The sequence below is a fragment of the Ovis aries genome, chromosome 10 (genome assembly GCF_016772045.2).
Source record: "Ovis aries strain OAR_USU_Benz2616 breed Rambouillet chromosome 10, ARS-UI_Ramb_v3.0, whole genome shotgun sequence".
NCBI lineage: Eukaryota > Metazoa > Chordata > Mammalia > Artiodactyla > Bovidae > Ovis > Ovis aries.
The window spans coordinates 36,622,502-36,646,452 of record NC_056063.1 but is presented as its reverse complement, the minus strand read 5'-3'; the positions used below and the strand labels follow the sequence as shown (position 1 = coordinate 36,646,452).

General features: G+C 40.6%; 2 protein-coding genes across 8 annotated transcripts in view; both read left to right on the top strand.

The window, feature by feature from the left end:
- PARP4 (poly(ADP-ribose) polymerase family member 4) overlaps positions 1-11,460 on the top strand; it is a 74,935-nt gene extending 63,475 nt beyond the window's left edge. For all 4 annotated transcript variants that reach the window (XM_042254928.2, XM_012184734.5, XM_060394506.1 and 1 more), the window contains 2 exons: positions 4,861-4,993; positions 10,579-11,460. In XM_042254928.2, the coding sequence (XP_042110862.1) occupies positions 4,861-4,993; positions 10,579-10,774 (329 nt within the window). In that variant the 3' untranslated portion in view covers positions 10,775-11,460. The remainder of the gene's footprint in view (positions 1-4,860; positions 4,994-10,578) is intronic.
- Positions 11,461-15,213: 3,753 nt separating this feature from the next.
- The window catches only part of MPHOSPH8 (M-phase phosphoprotein 8), a 48,621-nt gene continuing 39,883 nt past the window's right edge, over positions 15,214-23,951 (top strand). For all 4 annotated transcript variants that reach the window (XM_015098209.4, XM_012184727.5, XM_012184728.5 and 1 more), the window contains exon 1: positions 15,214-15,561. In XM_015098209.4, coding sequence (XP_014953695.2) covers positions 15,337-15,561 — 225 coding nt within the window. In that variant the 5' untranslated portion in view covers positions 15,214-15,336. The remainder of the gene's footprint in view (positions 15,562-23,951) is intronic.

Sequence of the window (23,951 nt, the reverse complement as noted above, 5' to 3'; positions counted from 1 at the left end):
GACTTATCCACACACATCTCCCTCAGATCCTTGGCTGTCCCCTAACCTATACATACACCACTGTGCCTTCAAGGAATCCAGATAAAAGCCACAATCCAGAAGCTAGAGGGCTGAGCAGAGATTTCACCTGTCACCAAGTATTAGGAAGACAGGATTTGGTGTTCAGATTACAACAAATTAGGCTTGATAAATGTCTCAGGCTTTCCATTGAAACCCTAGAAGAGCCATAAAGACTATCTCATGATCAAGGACTGTCCAACAGGATAAGGGGGAAAAAACTGAACAGTCCCACCCTAACAAGGCCTAAAGCAAAGCCTTCAGAGGATCCACCAGAACAAATGTAAAACCATGAAAGTCCTAGAAGGACACAAGGAAAACTGAAAAATTCAAAGATATGTGGAGATTATGCAACATGTTACAGAAGAAAATGTGAGTCAAAAGAGAAATCAAAAAATACCTTAAAAAATAAAAAAACACCTTAAGACAAATGAAAATAGAAATTGTGGTGGTTGTTATAGTTGTTTAGTTGCTAAGTCATGTCCAACTCTTGCAACGCCATGGACTGTAACCTGCCAGGCTCCTCTGTCACCTGGTGGCTCAGCGGTAAAGAATCCGCCTGCAATGCAGGATGTGCAGGTTTGGTCCCTAGGTCAGGAAGATCCCCTGGAGAAGAGAATGGCACCCACTCCAGTATCTTTGCCTGGGAAATCCCATGGAAAAGAAAAGAGAAAATGGAAATACAACATAGCAAGATTTATGGGGTACAGGAAAAGCAGTTCTAAGAGAGAAGTTCATAGAGATAAATGCCTAAATTAAAAAATAAGATGCTTAATAAGCAATCCGGCTTTTTCTACAGCCATTGAGAGGCTAATATGATCTTTATCCCTCAATTTGTTGAACACATTGATCAGTGTGTGGATATTGAACCGTGATGTTAACTCTTCTCCACATGTTTTACTAGAATTCACCTGTGAAGCTGTGTGGTCCTGGACTTTTGTTTGTTGGGAGGATTTTGGTGTGTTCCCCCCCACCCACCCAGTTCAATCTCATTGCTGATAACTGATCTGTTGATATTTTCTACTTTTCTTCCTGATTCAGTCTTGTTGTTCAGTGGCTCAGTTGTGTCTGACTCTTTGTGACCCCATGGACTGCAGCACACCAGGCTTCCCTGTCCTTCACCACCTCCTGGAGCTTGCTGAAACTCATGTCCTTTAAGTTGGTAATGCCATACAACCACCTCATCCTCTGTCATCCCCTTCTCCCCCTGCCTTCAATCTTTCCCAGCATAAGGGTCTTTTCTAATGAGTTGCCTCTTTCCACCAGATGGCCGAAGTATTGCAGCTTCAGCTTCAGCATCAGTCCTTCCAATGAATATTCAGGATTGATTTCCTTTAGGATTGACTGGTTTGATCTCCTTGAAGTCTCAGGGATTCATGAGTCTTCTCCAACACCACAATTCAAAAGCATCAGTTCTTCGGCACTCAGCCTTCTTTATGGTCCAACTCTCACATCCATACATGACTGGAAAAACCATAGCTTTGACTAGACAGACCTTTGTTGGCAAAGTAATGTCTCTGCTTTTTAATACACTGTATAGGTTTGTCATAGCTTTTCTTCCAATGAGCATGCATCTTTTAATTTCATGGCTGCAATTAACATCTGCAATGATTTTGGATCCCAAGTAAATAAAGTCTCTCACTGTTTCCACTGTTTCCCCATATATTTGCCGTGAAGTGATGGGACCGGATGCCATGATCTTAGTTTTTTGAGTATTGAGTTTTAAGCCAGCTTTTTAACTCTCTTCTTTCACCTTCATAAAGAGGCTCTGTAGTTCTTCTTTGCTTTCTGCCATAAGGGTGGTGTCATCTGCATATCTGAGGTTATTGATATTTCTCCCAGAAATCTTGATACCAGCTTGTGCTTCATCCAGCCTGGCATTTCACATGATGTACTGATGTACTCTGCATAGAAGTTAAATAAGCAGGGTGACAATATACGGCCTTAACATGCTCCTTTCTGAATTTTGAACTGGTCCATTGTTCCATGTCTGGTTCTAACTGTTGTTTCTTGACCTGCATACAGATTTCTCAGGAGGCAGGTAAGGTGGTCTGATATTCCCATCTCTTTAAGAATTGTCCACACTTTATTGTGATTCACACCATCAAGGGCTTTAGCATATTCAGCAAAGCAGAAGTAAATGTTTTTCTGGAATTCTCTTGCTTTTTGTATGATCCAGTAGATGTTGGCAATTTGATCTCTGGTTCCTCTGCTTTTTCTAAATCCAGCTTGGACACCTGGAAGTTCTCAGTTCATGTGCTGTTGGAGCCTCACTTGGAGAATTTTGAGCATTACTTTGCTAGTGTGTGAAATGAGTGCAATTGTGCAATAGTTTGAGCATTCTTTTGCATTGCCTTTCTTTGGGATTGGAATGAAAACTGACCTTTTCGAGTCCTGTGGCCACTGCTGAGTTTTCCATATTTGCTGGCATATTGAATATAGCACTTGGGAGATCCAGTCTTGGGAGATCATATATTGCTAGGAATTTTTGCATTTCCTCTGTGCTGTGCTTTTAGAAAATAAAAATGGGTCAATCTCTGGGCTCAGTAGATATAAGCATTCATTTTCAATGTTGGTATTTTTCATAATAGAGTAAAATATCTTGATTTGGATAAGGACACTGGTTACCTGTATGTACTGTTAAAATCATCAAGCAGTCAGTTGTCAATCAGTCGTGTCCAACTTGTTGCTACCCCATGGTTTGCAACTTTCCAGGCTTCTCTGTCCATGGGGATTCTCCAGGGAAGAATACTGGAGTGTGTTGCTGTGCTTCCTCCAGGGAATCTTCACAACCTAGGGATAGAACCCAGGTCCTCCCGCATTTCAGGCGTTTCCTCAGATTGTCCATTTTCTTGGCATATAGTTGTTCATAGTCATTGACGATCACTTTCAAAAGCAGTGTTCGTCACAGGAATGTCAGTCCCCAGGTCAGAGTGTTTACTTTTGAAAAGCTGAGGGAAGGTTGGAGTGTAAGTGGATGGATTGGAGGATGTATACAAGGGGGGCTTCAACTTAAAATATTTCTTTCTTTTAAAGAAAAGAGAAAAATTCAAAATGTGGAAAACTGTTAAGAGTAGAGAAGCCCTGAGGTAATGGGGATATTCAGCATATTGTTCTTTCTACTTTTCTGTAGGCTTCAAATATTTTTTTAAAAAACCATTAAGTGACTATGTTGTGGCAATGCAAACAGTGCTACGTATCGGACATTTTGGAAACAGTTAACTGACCTGGGAAACTACACATGTACATAGACATGTATGTAATTCAAGTTGTTTCTTTCTCTTGTTACTCTAATGATGATGAAGATTGTAGGAGGGGAAAAATAACTCTCTCTCTACCCTTCTGGTTCTTGGCTGAGACTCCCCTGTAATTAAAGGTTAACAAGAGAGAAACAACTTGAATTACATACGTGCATATGTATGTGCATGTATGGGAGCCAGAGAAACATGAGACTCAAAAGGCAGCCAAGTAGCTGACCAAGGGAGAGGGACAGGGGCTGCAGGGCTCCCTGGAGGGTGGGGAATGGGCAGTTTACGGGCAGGTGAGGGGACAGAATATGTGGTAGACAGATATTTGCACTGCCTGGCGGTCAGTCTCTCGATGGAAGACTGGCAACAGCTCTCTTCCTGTTACAGACCCTCTCCTAATTTATTTTAGACTGTTGTGGGTGGGGAATGTAGTAAAAAGCTTTTCCTGAGTCTCCTAAGTGTTGATTGCCTTTAGCAGATTCTGGGGTGGCTTATTTTGAACCCAAAAAGATGTGGAAAGTTTGGTTTCAAAAAGTTTGGGATTGGAAAAGTAACAATATTTAAAATCAAAATATTTGTATAAAGTCATCTCAAATACATAGGTTGCATTTAGGAAATAAAAATGGGTCAGTCTCTGGGCTCAGTAGATACAAGCATTCACCTTCAATGTTGGTATTTTTCATAATAGAGTAAAATATCTTGATTTGGATAAGGACACTGGTTACCTGTATGTACTGTTAAAATCATCAAAGAGAGCAATTTATTGATCTTGAAAAGCAAAAAAGGTTTTAATCTCACACTTCAGGAAGCAGGCAGACTCCAGTCTCGAGCCCAGAGAAGGCACAGTAAGGGAGGGGGCTGCTAGCTTTTATAGGAGGGGGCAGCAGGGGACAGGAAGTGCCTCTGATTGACTGGTGCATATCCGACTTCTCAGAAAGACCCAGGAACAAAAAAAATAAGCAGAGAGCCTGGGAGCTGATTTAACAGTTGCAGGTTTGGCTGCCTGAGTGTGTAGTGCTTCTGGTCAAACAGAGCATTTATAGGAACATGAAAATTATCTAAATTTTGTTTTACTGACTGGGCCCTCAAGGCACGAGCAGTGCTAGAAAGTCTATTCCAAGACTACTGATCACTAGGAATAATTTGATATTAATACAGTGGTCTAATCAGTGTATCAGTTGTTCATCTGTTGTATGCTTAGGTTTATTCCTCTGAGGTATTTGCAGCAGGAGCCTAGAAACTAAATTTCTTTCAGTGAACTTCTCACATCTCTGGATATTTGGAAAGTTAGGGTGCAGGGGGGACTCTGGATGGAATTCAGTTGCCTAGCAACCATCAGGATATTATGATAGACACTTGTTCCAGTTGCCCTCCTTTTTTATTTAAACAGCTGGCTAGTTAAGGACCTTGGTAAGTATTACAGAGTTTTATGATGTGCTCATGTGTTCTGGTTTAATAGTAATATTAATGTAATTCTTCAACGGAACTGTTATAAACAGGTACCGTTTGGGATGCAGTGTCTCTTAACAGACATAAACAAATGCTTCACTTCCAGGTGTAAGAGGAAGAGAGCGCCTTCTAGACCTGATCGCTACGTTTCTAGTGCTGCAGTTCCTTCGCACCAAGTTGGAACAGGAGGGAATAATCGTCAAATCGCTGATGAGACTGGACGATGCTTCCATTCCCAGGTGACTTTAACTCATTTATATTTTCAGTCATTTCTTTTTATTATATTTGTTTATCTATTTGCCCTCAGCCTGTTTGTTTCATCTTGTTTGTTTTCATCATGAGCAAAAGAAGCTGTAGCAAGTGTATGTGTGTCGGCCAGGTTTTTATTGTACTGTTTTGTGGATCCAGTGTAATAATTACGGAGAGTAATTCCTAAATTAACAATGATGCCCCTTCTCCCCACAGAATTATCTTAATCATGAAAAGAAATTGTTTAGGCTATGGGGAAATACATTCCTATTAGGTACCCTAGTCAGCAACCAAACTCTTTTAGTGGATTTCTTGTAATAAGCAAGACATGGGTAGAGAGCAGGCCAGGAAGCAACTTTAGGTGCTCATAAATAGCACCCCAAGTCCTAAAACATTATGAATATGGCTAAAGGAAAATTTGTCTTTATATATATTTTTATTCCAGAAAATAGTGGAATAAATATTTTTTACTGATTTTTTTTTATTTTGTAAGTTTTTGTGTATAATAAACCTCTGCATTTTGAAATCATCTTTGAATTTATCTTTAAAAATTAACAAATTTTTTCACATCCGCGAGTCTTTTATTGGTCATTTATATGCCGGGTAGCAGCGTCAGCAAAAACAAACAAAACAAGTGTTTCCACCTAAAAGAACATCCTGTCTCCTCATTTGCCTTTTCATGTAGTGCTTCTCTCCCAACTCTAGATCCACTTAGATAAAAACAGCTTTACTGGTAACAGATCTTAAGGGGAAAAATATTGATCAGGAGGCAAGAAAGCTATTGATAAACACCTCCCAAATACAAAAATACTAGTCAGGAGTTACTACACCAACTACCAGTTTCACATACAGTCTCCCTTTAAGGCTAAGATGATCCTATTTTACAAGCGGTAGAGGCAACAAGTTCCAAGAGAATTCAGCCTTCTTTGAAACTAGCCCACATGCTCTACAGCGGACACTATAAGCACAGCTTTTATGGCCACCAAGACCAGGGTTCAGATCCAATGGGAAGGGGAACTGGAGAATAACAATTTTTTTAACCACTTTTACATTGAATAAAAGTGGATCGTAATTTATGCTGAGCGATTACAAATCAGCTATGTTTTTATGAAGTAATTGGAAATAACTATTTTACAACTATTTCCTATTTGAAAACATTTTTTCAAGGCTGTAGTTCACAAGTGTGTGTATGGAGGGCAGGAATGTGGAAGATGAAGATGGATTATTTAGTTAAAAAAAAAGGCTCAGCCATTTCTTAACTACCTTGTAAAAAGCTGCAGCGAAGTATAAGCACAGAGATAACTGTTCAAGGGAGCCTCTCACTGGAGCTCTTCCACTGCGTGCAGGTCGGACAGTGTTTGCGCAGAAAATGGCTCAGAGAGTTACTGTGCTGCTGGCTCCTGGTTCAGTGGTCCTCTCACTACAGCACATGGCTTGTATGTGCTTTTGGAAAATCTAACATTTCCTGGGCCTGGGACAAGAATACAAATAGAAACTTACATGCTATATGTCTTAAGTATTTTAAAATTGCAGATTTAACTTGCAGTTAAATACGTTTAAAGCTCCACCCCAACAAATACAACTTTGTAACCACCTAGAAGACCAGGTTCAGATCTAGAATTCTGGGACCTCCCTAAGTTTTATGCTTAAATGTGGCAGCGTGTGACAAGGATGTGACAAGTTCAGGGGCCCCAGCCCTTGGCTGATGCCTGGTACCACAGAGGCCTTGGCGGCAGGTATGAACACTCTGCTTGCTCATTAAAGCTGCATCTGTACCCATGCATATGATACAGTGTTGTGTATATACACACATGCACACACACACACACACACACACACACACTTTTTTCAAAAAAGGCAAGATAAGGGGAAAACTAACAAAACTAATAAAATATTTTCTTTGACGGAGAAGGAGGAGACAGAATGGAAGTTAGGTTTCTCATGTACTTTGTTTTATGAGACTTTGAAACTGTGTAAATCTTTTACCTAATAAAGTCCAGGTATCAGAGAACAGAGGTTATGTTAAATTATACCATGGGAATGTAGTCAGCAGTGTCTGGAATATCAGGAAATAAATGGCAAGAGAAAAAAGAGAGGAGACGTGAAACCTATAAATTAAAGGACATTTAAAAAAAAAATAGAAGGACGTTTGAAAGGAGGCAAACATAACTTAACCCTCATTTGGATCCTGATTTGAATGAGACCCATTGTACTTTTTTCTTTTAAAAAAAGACAGGGAAATTTAAACATTACCTGAATATTTTGTGATATTAAAGAATATTCATAACTATTTTTAAGTTTCACGTTTAAGAAAAAGTTCTCATCTCTTAGAGATAATATGCTGCTGCTGCTGCTAAGTCATTTCAGTCATGTCCAACTCTGTGTGACCTCATAGACGGCAGCCCACCAGGCTCCCCCATCCCTGGGATTCTCCAGGCAAGAACACTGGAGTGGGTTGCCATTTCCTTCTCCAATACATGAAAGTGAAAAGTGAAAGTGAAGTCGCTCAGTCACGTCCAACTCTTAGCGACCCATGGACTGCAGCCCACCAGGCTCCTCCATCCATGGGATTTTCCAGGCAAGAGTACTGGAGTGGGGTGCCATTGCCTTCTCCGAGAGATAATTTAGATAAAACTAAAATAAATGAGTAAATCTATTTGTACCTTCTCACAGTTCAGTTCAGTTCAGTCGCTCAGTCGTGTCCCACTCTGCGACCCCATGAATCACAGTAGCCAGGCCTCCCTGTCTATCACCATCTCCCGGAGTTCACTCAAACTCACGTCCGTCGAGTCAGTGATGCCATCCAGCCATCTTATCCTCTGTCGTCCCCTTCTCCTTCTGCCCCCAATCCCTCCCAGCATCAGAGTCTTTTCCAGTGAGTCAACTCTTTGCATGAGGTGGCCAAAGTACTGGAGTTTCAGCTTTAGCATCATTCCTTCCAAAAAACACCCAGGGCTGATATCCTTCAGAATGGACTGGTTGGATCTCCTTGCAGTCCAAGGGACTCTCAAGAGTCTTCTCCAACACCACAGTTCAAAAGCATCAATTCTTCGGTGCTCAGCTTTCTTCACAGTCCAACTCTCACATCCATACATGACCACTGGAAAAACCATAGCCTTGACTAGACCCACCTTTGTTGGCAAAGTAATGTCTCTGCTTTTCAGTATGCTTTCTAGGTTGGTCATAACTTTTCTTCCAAGGAGTAAGCATCTTTTAATATCATGGCTGCAATCACCATCTGCAGTGATCTTGGAGCCCAAAAAATAAAGTCAGACACTGTTTCCATTGTTTCCCCATCTATTTCCCATGAAGTGATGGGACCAGATGCCATGATCTTCATTTTCTGAATGTTGAGCTTTAAGCCAACTTTTTCACTCTCCTCTTCCACTTTCATCAAGAGGCTTTCTAGTTCTTCTTCACTTTCTGCCATAAGGGTGGTGTCATCTGGATATCTGAGGTTATTGATATTTCTCCCAGCAATCTTGATTCCAGCTTGTGCTTCTGCCAGCCCAGCGTTTCTCATGATGTACTCTGCATAGAAGTTAAATAAGCAGGGTGACAATATACAGCCTTGACGTACTCCTTTTCCTATTTGGAACCAGTCTGTTGTTCCATGTCCAGTTCAAGGACCGATTAAATTCTCCACTTCTGGAAAATTCCGTGCTGGTCCAGTGGCTAGGACTCCACACTGTCACTGCCAACACCCCAGGTTCAATCCCTGTTCTTAGAACTAAGATCCCGCAAGCCATGCAGCTCAGCCATAAATAAATTAATAAATTCTCTACTCCCAACAGCATCAGACACGAAAGAGGTACTCAGAAAATAATTAACTGAGCATTTAACTATATGTAATATATAACTTAATTTTAAAAAGCAACATGTTTTAAATGAATATCTGGACAAATACCTTGAAGAACTAGTGGAAGGGACTGTTTGATTTACAGGCACAACCAGTGAGCCACCTCCTCTTTTTAAATGTTTCCCAATTATGATATCCACTGGAATAAGTATTAATAACTTTGAGTCTCCTTTTGAATTGTAGTGGCACAAACTATTAAGTCAAGATTTTGAAAAATGGTGAAGTATATTCCATCACACATCATAACACCCATGCCATTACCCTATCACTGTTATTGTGTGGGCAAAATGATTTGTTGGCACTTTATAACAATATTTTAAGTAATTTTTGTTTCCTATTTATGCATATTTATGCATATTTAAAGCTTTTATATATTTTCGGCTTCATGATGTACATAACATTAATGCAGTAGCACGTTGCTTGGAGATATATGAACAAAATTTTCATGTTAGTAGAACCATCAAAATTTACAGGCCATCTGGATTCATGAGAATATTTAAAATCATCTTGCTGCTTTCAGTAGTTAGTAACTGTTGGTAGACTAATAATTATTGGGTCTTTTTAGCCATGTTGGGTATGCCAGCTATTCAGTATGTTCATGTCATCATATTCAGCTAACATTTATTGATTGCCAACTTTGTGCCAGAGACTGTTAAATTTTAAATTCATGCTTTTTGTTAATCCCCACAGCAAACCCATAGGATCTTGTATCACTGTCATAACTGAAGAAACAGACTTCCAGTGATAAATGAAAGCTGTAACAATATCACACAACTAGGGAATTCCCTGGTGGTCCAGTGGTTAGGACTCTGCAGTTTCACCATTGAGGGCCAGGATTCAATCCCTAGTCAGGCAACTAAAATCCCACAAGACAGGTGGCCAACAACAACAAAAAACCAATATCACAACCAGTGCTGTGTGATCAGAGGCAGGATTTGAACCCAGCTCTTAACTACCACACTACTCTGATGGCCTTTTCCCAGTTCATGGTCGGGGGGGCAGGGGCGGGGAAGATGGAGAAAATTCTCCAGGTTTTCAGTTTCCCCCATATTCTTTGGTATATGTCACCACTTGTTTGCTAGCAAGTTCTAGCAGACAACAAAACAATGAGGAAGTAGCTAACTAATACTAATGAGCGATCCCATGGTTTTTCTGAGTCTTTAGTTTGAATAATTGACACCATTTTCTGGACACAAACTTGAAGTTTTTATGTTATGCACATTTTACAAGTAAGTTGTTCCTCATTTGTGTGCTAAAATTAAATATATACCAGTATCTTGGGTGACTCTCAGGTACTTTACAAGTAAATAATGGAGTTGAGAATTCCTGGGACAATAAAAAGGAGAGAGAAATGAAAGCCTTTGTAAAATAGCATCAAGCTTGTCCTTGAAGGATAGAAAGGAGATGACAACAAGCAAACATGTAAAGGGCCGGAGAAGCTGTAGTTGTCCTGGAGCGAGAAGAACATGTGTCACATGCGGGGAAGCTGGGCAGTGAGGGGGCTACTCTGTTTCCAAGTAATTGAATAAGTTAAATGCACCATGTCAGACAGGTGGAAGAATTTTCACAAAATGTCAAAGGAAAAAAAAAGAGAACTGTTTTTATAATCTTAATTTTTGACAGATTTTGTCTGATATAATGTGCTAGATTTGGTACCACATGACATTTCATATGTAATTATATTCTGAAATTGATGGAAAGATGTGTTTAATCTAGGAATATTCCCTGGGATTGTGAGAAAATAAAGAAAGCCAGTGAGTGGCTCAGAAGAACTGAAGGGCAGTACCCATCCATCTGCCAGCGGCTGGAGCTGGGTAAAGACTGGGACTCCGCCACCAAGCAGCTGCTGGGGATCCTGCCCAGAGATGCCCGCTCCCCACCTCACAGGCTCCTTAAGCACAGCCAAGGCTGACGCTCATGCACTTGTCTTTTAACATGCACTCATGCCTCATGTATATGATAATCAGATATAATAGATGCCTATAATGAAGTCTAATTATGATTTTATTCAGTATAGCAATCACTTTAAAATAAATGGAAAAAGGCTATTGTTTCAGTGAACTAACAAGCAACTATACAATAAAAATTTCAAGGAATTCCCTGGTGATCCAGTGGTTAGGACTCCGAGCTTTTAACACTGTGATTCTGGGTTTGATCCCTGGTCAGGGAACAAAGATCCCACAAGCCAAGCAGTACAACCAAAAAAAACTTTTTTAGATAAAAATTCTAATATTACAGACTTTTTTTAAACCAGAGGTTGGGGGAGGGTGGAGATTGGATAAAGGTGATCAGAAGGTACAAACTTCCAGTTACACGATAAATAAGTACTAGGATGTAATATGCAGCATGAAAATATAAAACACTGCTATATAGTACATGTGAAAGTTGTTCAGAGACTAAATCCTGAGTTCTCATCACAAGGAAACATGATTTTCTTCTTCTTCTACTCTATATCTGTGTGAGGTGGTGGATATTCACTAAACTTACTGTGATCATCATTTCATGATGTTTGAGGATCAGATCATGGTGCTGCCATCTTAATCTTATAGTGTGCTAGATGTCAATTATATCTCAATAAAACTGGGAGAAAAAATCAAATCACTACCCTCTTTGACCTGTAAACTCCACTGGTAGGAATTGTACTTCTAGAAATTCATCTTACAGAAACATGGACACATTGACACACGCAGGTATCATATGTGCATATATACATAGTGCCATCATCCAGCATATGCAATAGAGCTCATCTTAAAAGCTATACAAATAGGTGTTTACGAGATAGAAATCTATGATGTCATATTCCAAACCTCTGAGGAATAGAAACTTTATTTCTGTCTTACACACTTTGAATTTTAAAAGTTGAAATTAAAAAACTTAAAAAATTTTACAAGGAACGTATATACTTAGTTTTTATTTCAAAAATACATAAAAGCAGAGTAGTGTAATGACCCCCATCAAGACTTAAAGTATTTTGTCAATTGTTTTACATGTAGAACAGTCTTCTCTCCCCTCTTGCTGTCTTACCGAATGTCCCACATTCCGGATATGTCTGACTGTGTCCATTTCTCTTTCCCCATATTTCCTGTAAACTGGGAATTAAATCTGTAGTCCCGAGGAGATTAAGGATCAATGTTTTTGTCAATGTGAACCATGAAGTCTGGTTTATCTGCTTTAATAATGTTAACATTGATTAGCAATTTTCCAATATGAAGTTGTTTCCCTACAACCAGCATATATCTGTGGAGAGATACTCAACATCCAGTTCCTTATCAGTCTTTCAGCTAATGATGCTGTTGTCTGAATCATTTTAAGAAATATTGTGATTCTCTATTTTATTTTCTTCTTCTCATTAGCTAGAATTATGAAATAATAAGCTGTCCCCATCAACTGATGTTGCTTTATAATATTTTTAATTATAATTTAAATACTTTATTTTATTTAAAATATTTAATATTGTAAATATCTCAAATTATTAGAATTGCTGTCCTTCTTTAGAGGCTGAGAGTCCCTGGAGGGCAGGCTGTGATGTATTTATCTTTATGTTCCTAACACCTAGGATGCTTTTAGCGAGCCAGCACAAAGATCTGCTGCATCAGAGTCGTACTCTGTTAATTTAAAAGTTAATTTTGTAAATTAAGTTGTCAACTAAAAACTGTCACTTGCCATCTGCCTCTACAAGGATGAGGTCATTAGCCACTGCAATCTGACCTACAACACCCCCTGAAAGGAACTTGGGGCCAGGATCAGGAATGAGACTCTGTGCTTTGGGAAAAACTTGCAGGACTGGCTTTCAGATAGATATTTTCTGGAGATTTTATGAGCCCAATTCTCACACCTCCTCATACCTAGAAAAGCACGAAAGTCATTAACAAGGACACCTGCTCCTAGCGACTAGCAGTGGCCCTCTGCCAAAGCAGGTGCTTGAGTGTGAGTACCCCCTTCACTGAAGTCACACCTGTGCTGAGTCCCCACCTCTTAGGAGCACTTCCTCCAGTGCTGGGGAGAGCCTGTCTTCTGCACAGAGTTCTCATTTTACCCCAAATAAGACTTCGCTCACAATTCTCACCTTGTGCATTTATATCAATCAACAAAATTCAAAGTTAAAGAAAAAGCTCCTCTGCCACAAAGTCTCTATTTGCTAATTTGCAATACAAAGAGAAAAATATTTCACCTAACTACTGTGGGAGCAAAGAAGAACTAAAGAGCCTCTTAATGAAAGTGAAAGAGGAGAGTGAAAAAGTTGGCTTAAAGCTCAACATTCAGAAAACAAAGATGGCATCTGGTCCCATCAGTTCAGTTCAGTTCAGTCGCTCAGTCGTGTCCGACTCTTTGCGACCCCATGAATCGCAGCACGCCAGGCCTCCCTGTCCATCACCAACCCCCGGAGTTCACTCAGACTCACATCCATCGAGTCAGTGATGCCATCCAGCCATCTCATCCTCTGTCATCCCCTTCTCCTCCTGCCCCCAATCCCTCCCAGCATCAGAGTCTTTTCCAGTGAGTCAACTCTTCTCATGAGGTGGCCAAAGTACTGGAGTTTCAGCTTTAGCATCATTCCTTCCAAAGAACACCCAGGGCTGATATCCTTCAGAATGGACTGGTTGGATCTCCTTGCAGTCCAAGGGACTCTCAAGAGTCTTCTCCAACACCACAGTTCAAAAGCATCAATTCTTCGGTGCTCAGCTTTCTTCACAGTCCAACTCACATCCATACATGACCACTGGAAAAATCATAGCCTTGACTAGACCCACCTTTGTTGGCAAAGTAATGTCTCTGCTTTTCAATATGCTTTCTAGGTTGGTCATAACTTTTCTTCCAAGGAGTAAGCGTCTTTTAATTTCATGGCTGCAGTCACCATCTGCAGTGATTTTGGAGCCCCCAAAAATAAAGTCTGACATTGTTTCCATTGTTTCCCCATCTATTTCCCATGAAGTGATGGGACCAGATGCCATGATCTTCATTTTCTGAATGTTGAGCTTTAAGCCAACTTTTTCACTCTCCTCTTTCACTTTCATCAAGAAGCTTTTTAGTTCCTCTTCACTTTCTGCCATAAGGGTGGTGTTATCTGCATATCTGAGGTTATTGATATTTCTCCTGGCAATCTTGATTCCAGCTTGTGTTTCCTCCAGTCCAGCGTTTCTCATGATGTACTCTGCATAGAAGTTAAATAAGCAGGGTGACATCACTACATGGCAAATAGATGGGGAAACAGTAGAAACAGTGACAGACTATTTTTCTGGGCTCCAAAATCACTGCAGATGGTGACTGCAGCCGTGAAATAAAAAGATGCTTACTCCTTGGAAGAAAAGTTATGACCAACCTAGACAGCATATTAAAAAAGCAGAGATACTACTTTGCCAACAAAGGTCTGTCTAGTCACAGCTATGGTTTTTCCTGTCGTCTGAGAGTTGGACTATGAAGAAAGCTGAGCACCGAAGAATTGATGCTTTTGAACTGTGGTGTTGGAGAAGACTCTTGAGAGTCCCTTGGACTGCAAGGAGATCCAGCCAGTCAATCCTAAAGGGAAATGAGTCCTGAATATTCATCGGAAGGACTGATGTTGAAGCTGAAACTCCAATACTTCGGCCACCTGATGCGAAGAACTGACTCACTGGAAAAGACCCTTATGCTGGAAAAGATTAAAGGCAGGAGAAGGGGACGACAGAGGATGAGATGGTAGGATGGCATCAACGACTCGATGGACATGAGTTTGCTTAAGTTCCGGGAGCTGGTGATGAACAGGGAGGCCTGGTGTGCTGCAGTACATGGGGTCACGAAGAGTCGGACACCACTGAGCGATTGAACTGAACTGTGGGCGAGAATTCATTTGGGGGGGGGCACTTTTGGTCAATCACTTATAACCTGGGCAAATTACTTTTTATCATGCTCTCTGATTTTCCGGGGGGGGGGGGGGGGGGGCGGGCCGTGCGGAGAATCCCTACTAGAACTTGGAAAATAAACGTTTTCCTTATCTTTAAACAGCACTCCCCTAAACCGTAACAGCACTATGAGTTGCGTTTGATTGGATCCTAGGCGTTTATCCTAGCTACATCACCCAGATAAGAATCCCGGCCAGGGAAGAGGTTTCGCCGGGTATCTCTCTGGCCCGCCTGCTCCACTCCCTTCCTGCTTCCCGCAAGCCCCACCCGCCCGCTCCCCGCCCCGCTCCTCACCTCACTGCCCAAAGCCCCGCCCCGCCGACGCTACCCCGAGACTCTCGCCGCGGCCTTATGTCGCGGCTCTTCCTTCCGCCCAAGGCACTTCTCCCCCCTCGGCCCGCCCACCTACTTCCTGTGGGCGGTGCGGGGCTGAGGCGCGCCCCCGTTGACGTGTTTATTGTGCGCGAGCGTCGCACCTCTGTCCCGAGCCCGCCATTGGCGCTTTCCAGTTAACCGCGTCCGACTGGCCGGGGTTCGGGGCCGAGAGAGGGGCTCGCTTGGCGGCCCCTCTCCTGGCAGTTTGGAGAGCTCCGTTATGGCGGAGGCGAAGGGGGAGGCGGAAGGAGCCAGCGTGGCTACAGTTCCTGGTTCGGGTGTCGACGGCAATGGTCAGTCGCCTGCAGTCGAAGGAGAGGGAGTTGGGGCGAGGGGCAAAGAGAAGGACGTGGCCGCGAAAGGAAAGGAGGCCGGCGGGGACAGCGAGGAGGACGGCGAGAATGTGTTCGAGGTGGAGAAGATCCTGGACATGAAGACTGAAGGGGTAGGTGCGGGCCCGGGGTGATGCTGCCCGCGCAAAGGGGCTCCGGAGGCAGTGTGGCGGAGGTCCAGCCGCGGGGGCGCTGAGACCAGGGCTCCCTACTGGGCCGCCGTCCTCGGCGCGAGGGCGGCGTCTCGGCTCCGAGAACCGAGTGTCCTCGCCGCGCTCTGCCCCGCGCTTCCCCATCCCTCGTGGGGAACCCTGCTCAGTGTCTTGTTTGACCCTGGTACCCCCAGAGTGAGGTGCTTCCTCCGTTTGTGCCCTTACGAAACTGTGTAGACCGCTGTTTTACATTTCAAGACTTCGTTCTTTACATGTTGGTCTCTTGCTAGATTGTGAACTCCCTTAGTACAGAGACTGTTCTCTTTATTAACTTGTTAACGCTGGCACTTGAGTCCGGTGCCTAGCATGCAGTAATTGCTTAATGTGTATCAGGTTGTTAAGTGAGTGAACCAGTTGTGGCCTGGCGGAAGGTGAGTGGGTGTAAGGATGGGCAATGGGAAGATAATATATTTTAGTAAATGGGTGTAGGGTGACCAAAGGCCCTACACGATGGTCCTCTGTGTGTTGTGTTTTCAGTTCAGTTTCTCAGTCGTATCCGACTTTGCAACCCCATGGACTGCAGCACGCTAGGCTTCCCTGTCCTTTTTATTCCCTATGTTTTTTTAATTGTCTCTCATTTCCCATTTGTCGTATGCTACTTTTTTTTTTTTTTTTTTTTTTTGCGCATTCATTCGGTAGAGTTTTGTTTTCAGTTACTGCCTGGTAGGTGCCGTGTTAGGTCCTGAGGATATAGAGATGAATTGTAGCATACACAGTTGCTGACATAAAAGATTCTCTTGTCCAGTGGGGGATAAATAACTAAAAATCCAATGTCGACAATATTATTGTTAGTTGAAGTTAGGGACATTCTTACGTATTTAATTTTCCCAATTACGTTTTAAGTACCTTGAGGTGAGAGGTGCAGCAGTCTTACACTTTTGTATCCCCTGCATTTAACATAGTGCCAGGCAGGTGGGAAATATTCAGAAGATAGTTAAGACTAAGGTCATGTCTTCACAGTTAAGGTGATTCACTTCTTGATACAATATTTTATTTTGTTAGCTTCGAAGGATTGTAGGAACTGCACCTAAAGCCCCATCTTTAAAATCTTTTTCCTTTAAGTGGAATCTCACTATATTTGTTTGGTGTGCATCTGCTTTTTTTGCTCAGTAACATCTTGGTGAGATTTAATCCCTGCTGTTGGAGCTATGGTTTTTTTTGGTTTTTTTTTTGGTTGCTGCTGAGTACAGTTGACCTCAAACAACTTGGGCCCTAGGGATGCTTGGCCCCGCACAGTTGAAAAGCCAGTATAACTTTTGACTCCCTCAAAACCTAACTACTAAAGGCTTTTTTACCAGAAAGGGAAGCCTTACCATAGTGTAAACAGTTTAACAAATATTTTGTATGTTATGCGTATTATATACTGTGTTCTAATGAAGGGCTTCTTCGTGGCTCAGCTGGTAAAGAATCCACCTGCAATGTCAGAGACCTGGGTTGGATCCCTGGGTTGGGAGGATTCTTCATAAAAAAGTAAACTAAAGAAAAGAAAATATTAATAAAACTGTAAGAAGAAAATATATTAATGGTATTGCCTACCCTATTTACATTGTTTGTTTACAAGATGAATTACCTGTCAGAGCCTACATCAATATTGTCTTAAATAAAACATTTTGGTGTTGTATGTATTACTAGTAATACTGACATCAACAATGAAAAGATAATGTGAAAAAGTTGAATGATTCAGTGTTTTATGGTAGCCTAGTGTAATCAATCAGAGAAGGCAGTGGCACTCCACTGGAGTACTCTTGCCTGGAGAATACCATGGTGGGAGGAGCCTGGTGGGCTGCAGTCCATGGGGTTGCAAAGAGTCGGACAGGACTGAGCGACTTCACTTTCACTTTTCACTTTTATGCATGGGAGAGGAAAATGGTAACCCACTCCAGTATTCTTGCCTGGAGAATCTCAGGGAAGGCGGAGCCTGGTGGGCTGCTGTCTGTGGGGTCGCACACAGTCGGCCACAACTGAAGCAACTTAGCAGCAGCAGTGTAATCGATACAGTTGCTTCACAGTAGCCTGGTTTGGGCTTCCCTGGTGGCTTAGTGATAAAGAATCTGCCTGCAGTGCAGGAGGCGCAGGAGCTGCAGGTTAGATTCTTGGGTTGGGAAGATCCGCTGGCGGAAGGCACGGCAACCCATTCCAGTATTCTTGCCTGGAGAATTCCATGGACAATCCATGGGGGTCACAAAGAGTCAGACATGACTGAAGTGACTTAGCACAGCACAGCAGTCTAACCTAGACACTAAAGAACAAATCATTAGAAAATTTTTATGGCATACAGTATTACAGTCATATTTATAATATAGTATCAGAAACACATTTTTAAAGACATTGTTTACCTTGAATAATAAGCTAATATTCAGTTTCTCCAATTAGAAAAGAATGATAATATAATTCTTTGAAAGCAAAGTTATAACACATTAAGAAAACTTAACACATTAATTTTCCATTAACTGTCACTCGTCTTATGCTTTTGTAGTAATAGACCAACATCTGCATATTCTTCATGCATTCTTTGCATACTTTTTCTTAATTATTTCAATATTTCTAGACTATATGGTTCATCTGCAGCTTTTTTCAAATTGTTGAAAATCTCTAAAATTTTTTCCAATATATTTATTGAAAAAAATCTGCATATAAGTGGATCCCACAGTTCAAACCCATGTTGTTAAAGGGTCAACTGTATTCAGTTGTATGAATATATTACAGTTTTATCTTTTCTACTACTTTTGTTGGGTACCTGGGTCGTTTCCAGTTTTGAATAATGCTTCTGTGAACTTAACTGATGGAGAAGGAAATGGCAACCCACTCCAGTACTCTTGCCTGGATAATTCCATGGACGAAGGAGCTTGGTGGGCTACAGTCCATGGGGTCACAAAGAGTCAGACACGAGTGAGTGACTAAAAGGCAGGAACTTTACTGAACGTGTCTCCTGGTGTATTGTGCACAAATGTTTCTCTTGGTTGTCTTGCTATATTCCTAGGAGTGGGAGGTATACACTAGGAGGACAAGATGCATGTCTTCAGCTTTAAGAAACTGTTTTCAAAAGTAGTTGTACCAATTTACACTACTACTGCTGGCTTAGGAGAATTCCTTTCGTTTCGCATCCTGTCAACACTTGATAATCCGTCTGTATTTTCAGCCAGTAGTGGTGATGTATTTGTTGGTATTTCCTACTTGTAATTTATATTTTTCTGGTTTTCGCATTAGAAATCAGCGTTGAAATCATTGAGCGTCTTTTCATATATTTAGTCATCATCTGGTTATCGTTTATGAACTGCCCTTTCAGATCTCTACTGAGTTGTCTTTATTGATTTCTTGTATTCTGGATTCAAACCCTTTGTGACTGATGTCATGTAAATCTCTTTTCCTGCTATGTCTTTTTGGTAAATAGAATATGATTAATGTAGGAAAAGTTAATTTGTCTTGATGTTGAGTGCTTTTAATGTCTGGTTTGAGAAATCTTTCCTTACTCTAAATATTCTTTTTTTTTTTCTTTTCTGAAAGCTGTGTTGTTTTGTCTTTCTGACTTATGTTTGCACTTTACTTGTAATTGATTTTGTGTATAGTGTAATGTAGGAGTCAGGTTTCATTGAGCAAATCTTTCTTTTTATTTTTTAACATTGTAAATTTTAGAATCAACTTGTCAATTTCCTTGCACACAAAAACTTTGAGTTTTTATTGAGACTTGCATTGAATTTGTGGATAAATTTAGGATTAATTTATTTTTTTCAATAATATTTAATAACTCTCTTTTTAAAGAATAACTTATTTGGCTGCACCTGGTCTTAGTTGTGATGTGTGGGATGTTTTTTGTTGTTGTTAGTTTCTGCAGATGTGATCTCTTTAGTTGCAGCCTGTGAATTCTTGGTTGCAGCATGCAAATTATCTGACCAGGGATGGAACCCAGGCCCCCTGCATTGGGAGCAAGGAGTCTTAGCCACTGGACCACCAGAGAAATCCTGTTTTATAACTTTATAACTTTTTTATAACTTTATGTTGAAGTTTTAGTAAATTGACTTTTAGGTGTTATTGATTTTCCAGTGCAGTGGTAAGTGATTCTTTGAAAAGTTTCCTTGTCTTATTGTTTGTTGCTTATGCAATTAATTTTTGTATATTTACTTTTTGTTGAAGAGATTCCCTTTATTTCTGGTTGCTAAATACTTTTATTGTGAATGAATGTTGAATTTTATTAAATCGTTTTTGCTGCATCTATTCCTTATTTGTTGGTCTTTTTCTAACATCTTGAGATGGATGCACAGCTTTTAAAAACAATATTTTTAATTGATTGCTTTACAGTATTGGTTTGATTTGTCATACATCAACATGAATTAACCATAGGTGTACAAATGTCTCCTCCCATTCCACCTCTCTAGGTTATTACAGAGCCCCAGTGTGAGTTCCCTGAGTCATATAGCAAACTCCCATTGGCTGTCTGTTTACATACGTTGGTGTATATGCATTCATGCTACTCTCTCCATTCATCTCACCCACCCTTGTCCGTAAGTCTGTTCTCTATGTCTGTGTCTCCACTGCTGCTCTGCAAACAGATTTGTCAGTATCTTCCTTCTAGATTCCATATACATGCATTAATATAAGATACTTGTTTTTCTCTTTCTGACTTACTCCACTCTGTATATTAGGCTCTAGGTTCGTCCACCTCATTAGAACTGACTCAAAAGAGTTCCTTTTCATGGCTGATGTGATTGTATATACGTACCACAGCTTCTTTATCAGTTCATCTGTTGATGGACATCGAGGTTACTTCCACGTCTTGGCTATTGTAAATAGTGCTGCGGTGAACATTGGGGTACTTGTGTCCTTTTCAGTTTTGGTTTCTTCAGGGTCTATGCCCAGCAGCAGGACTGTTGTGTTGTATGGTAGTTTTATTCCTAGTTTTTGAAGGACTTTCCGTCCTGTCTTCCACAGTGGCTGTATCAGTTTACGTTCCCTCTAGCAGTGTGGTGGTTCCCTGTTCTTCATGCCCTCTCCAGCACTTGTTACTTGTGGATTTTTTTATTATGGCCATTCTGTCTGGCATGAGGTGATTGTAGTTTTGCTTTGCATTTCTCTAATAATGAGCGATTTTGAGCATCTCTTCTTGTGTTTATTAGCCATGTATATGTCTTCTTTGGAGAAATGTCTGTTTAGGTCTTTTGTGCTTTTTGATTGGGTTGTTTGTTTTTCTGGTATTGAGTTGTATGAGCTGCCTGTATATTTTGGAAATTAACTCTGTCAGTTGTTTCATTTGCTATTATTTTCTCCCATTCTGAGGGTTGTCTTTTCACCTTATTTACAGTTTCCTTTGCATAGCTCACTGTTTTTAGCCTTTCTTTTTTCAAATAACATACCTTTATGTTATGTTAAATTATGTTCTCATCTTACTTTAGTTGCAGTTCATAAATTATGTTTGTTTTCATTCAGATAACATTATTTTCCAGTTTCCATAAATTGTGTATAAATATATTGCTTACTTTCCAAACATTTGATTATTAGTAAATGTTTCATGTGCTTTAAAAGAATTTTTTACTTTCACTGACGTAAGTTCTTATGTTGTTTACATTGAATATTTGCCTGATTAAGTGTGTTGAAAGTGTTCAACTCAGTCACTCAGTGGTGTCCAACTCTGTGACCCCATGGACTGCAGCCCGCCAGACTCCTCTGTCCATGGGATTCTCCAGGCAAAAATACTGGAATGGGTCGCCATTCCCTTCTCCAGGCGATCTTCCCTACCGGGGGATTGAACCCAGGTCTCCTGCATTGCAGGCTAATTGTTTATCATTTGATCCACCAGGGCCCAGTTGGGTTACTTGAAACCTATAATACATCTGCCAGCAAGCAAATCAACCATTAGTTAAGAACTTGAAACTGGAAGAATGGGGAAGTAATTTGAGAATAATTTGAATGCAGGAGGCTATTCTCTGTTTCATTCAGTTTCAGTTCAGTCGCTTGGTTGTGTCCAACTCTCCAACCCCATGGACTGCAGCACACCAGGCTACTCTGTCCATCACCGGCTCCCCGAGTCTACTCAAACTCATGTCCATTGAGTTGGTGATGCCATCCAACCATCTCATCCTCTCTCATCCCTTTCTCCTCCTGCCCTCAATCTTTCCTAGCATCAGGGTCTTTTCAGATGAGTCAGTTCATACTTCATATTCCTGATATTATTGATTAGTTTAACTGTCATTTTTTGTGATGTGTTTAAAGCAGTACTAAAAGATACCAGATGTTTTTACTTCTTTTATTACTCATTTTTTGCCTCACCATTTTAGAATATATTAGCTATTTTTGCTTCTTTTATTTATTTATTGCCTTGAAACAAGGCATCCTGAGCAGGGATTGATCCCCCAACCCCACATGAGAAGTGCAGTCTTAACCATTGAACCTCCAGGGAAGTTCCTGCTTTTATTATTAATATACTTGAAGTCCACTAAAGTGCCTAATTACAGTTGTGCTTTTCTTTAAAAAATTTCATGTTCATAATACACTCAGACTCACTGGCCTTGAGATTTTTTTTTTTAACTAATTATCTAATATCTAGAATCTTAAGAAGATAGGAGGACCATCTGCTTCCTTATAGTTCGGCTCATGGGTTAAGCTCAGCTACCAAGAAAATAGAGATTATGGAAGTTTTGAAGATAACTTTATAGATCCCAGGGCTGTTATGAAAGTTTTTAGTATACAGCAAAGTTTTGGGCAATATTTGGGTTGACATTACTCCTATTAAAAAAAAAGTATAATTCAGTGATTTCATTTCTTTTGTATACTGCTGTACACATAAGTGACCCTCAGTAAACATTTATTGAATGAATGAATGAATGAAGCAAAACTGCTGAAATAAAGGCTGTTATTTGTCAGTCAAGTCTAGAGCTAAAATTGAGTACTCCTTATACTCAAAAATGATTATTAATATTCCTCATTGTCATTGACTAGATCAAACTTAATTGATAACTAATATTAAATTTATATCTATGTTCATTGTTGAAATAAAACTTTACCAGTTTTTTTTTCCGCCATAAATCAGAAAAGCTGCAAGAATTGCTTAGTATCTCCCACATGCCTTCACTCAGATCCCCCAGTTGTTATTGGCTGTATTTTTTTCCTCTATATACATTTTTTTTCTGCTTTTGAAAGTAAATGGTGTGGTTTTTTTTTTAAAGCCCCCTTGAGTAATAAATTTAGCATTATTTTTATGCACACAAAAATCAGGTGGCCCCAAAGCAAGGATCATTTGTTTCCATGCCCTATTGTTGGTACATTAAGGTGTTTTTCCACTGTGCTGTAACAGTGTAACTTCTCATGTGATACTCCTACCAAGACCAAGAATACTGCTCCTTGAAGGCAGTACAGCACACTGTTTTTTTCCATTGCCTCCATTGGTACAGAGGAGTTCAGCATTATGCAACCATGCTGTCTCACCTTGGTGTATCTCCTTTTAACTACACCTTCATAGAAGCTGTCACAATGTTGTATACTAATAGTTTTCTTTTTTCCACACTTTTGCTAAAAAGAATGTGCATACATTTTCATTTGGTATAATCACTCCCACCCACCCCCCACAGCTGCATAACTGAACCATTAAACTGACTTTTTTTTTTTTGGCCACTTTGCAGGATCTTAGTTTCCTGACCAGGGATTGAGCCTGCTCACCCTGTAGTGGAACCATAGAGTCTTAACCACTGGACTACCGGGAAGTTCCTACGTAGGCTTCTAATTATCATTTTAAAATTATAAAGATTTTCAGGATTATTGTTGGAAGTTAAGAGGCTGTATACTTTTCCCATCATCTCTCACTTTCTCACCCTGTTAAAGGCTGATGCTGAGTCTTCCTACAGGTAGCAGAGTGTCTGGAAAGCAGTGTGGGCATGGCTGGGGACTGACCTGGGAGGGCACTCAGCTTGGAAAGTTTGTGGCCTTGGTGGTTGTGTGAATAAAACCAGACAGTGTTAAAAGCAGAGCTAGAATGGTGCTCTGCAGATCGTTCGGGAACTATTGAATTGAGGGCATTCTTGCTTCTCAGTGAAGTTGGGCATTAAGGAGAAAAAAAATCAGAAATCTAGAGAAGCAAGAATTTGGAATATATATGACAGAGACTTAATAGGGACTTCTCTGGTAGTCTGGTGGTTAGGATTTGGTGCCTACTGTGGCCCAGGTTTGACCCTTGGTTGGGGAGCTAAGATCCTGCAAGATGCATGCCATGACCAAAAACAAAGGTTTTCAAAAGAAAAATTCTTATAAATGAGCAAGAAAAATGGACAAAAGATGCAACAAGGAACTTGAAAATGTTTTTGTTG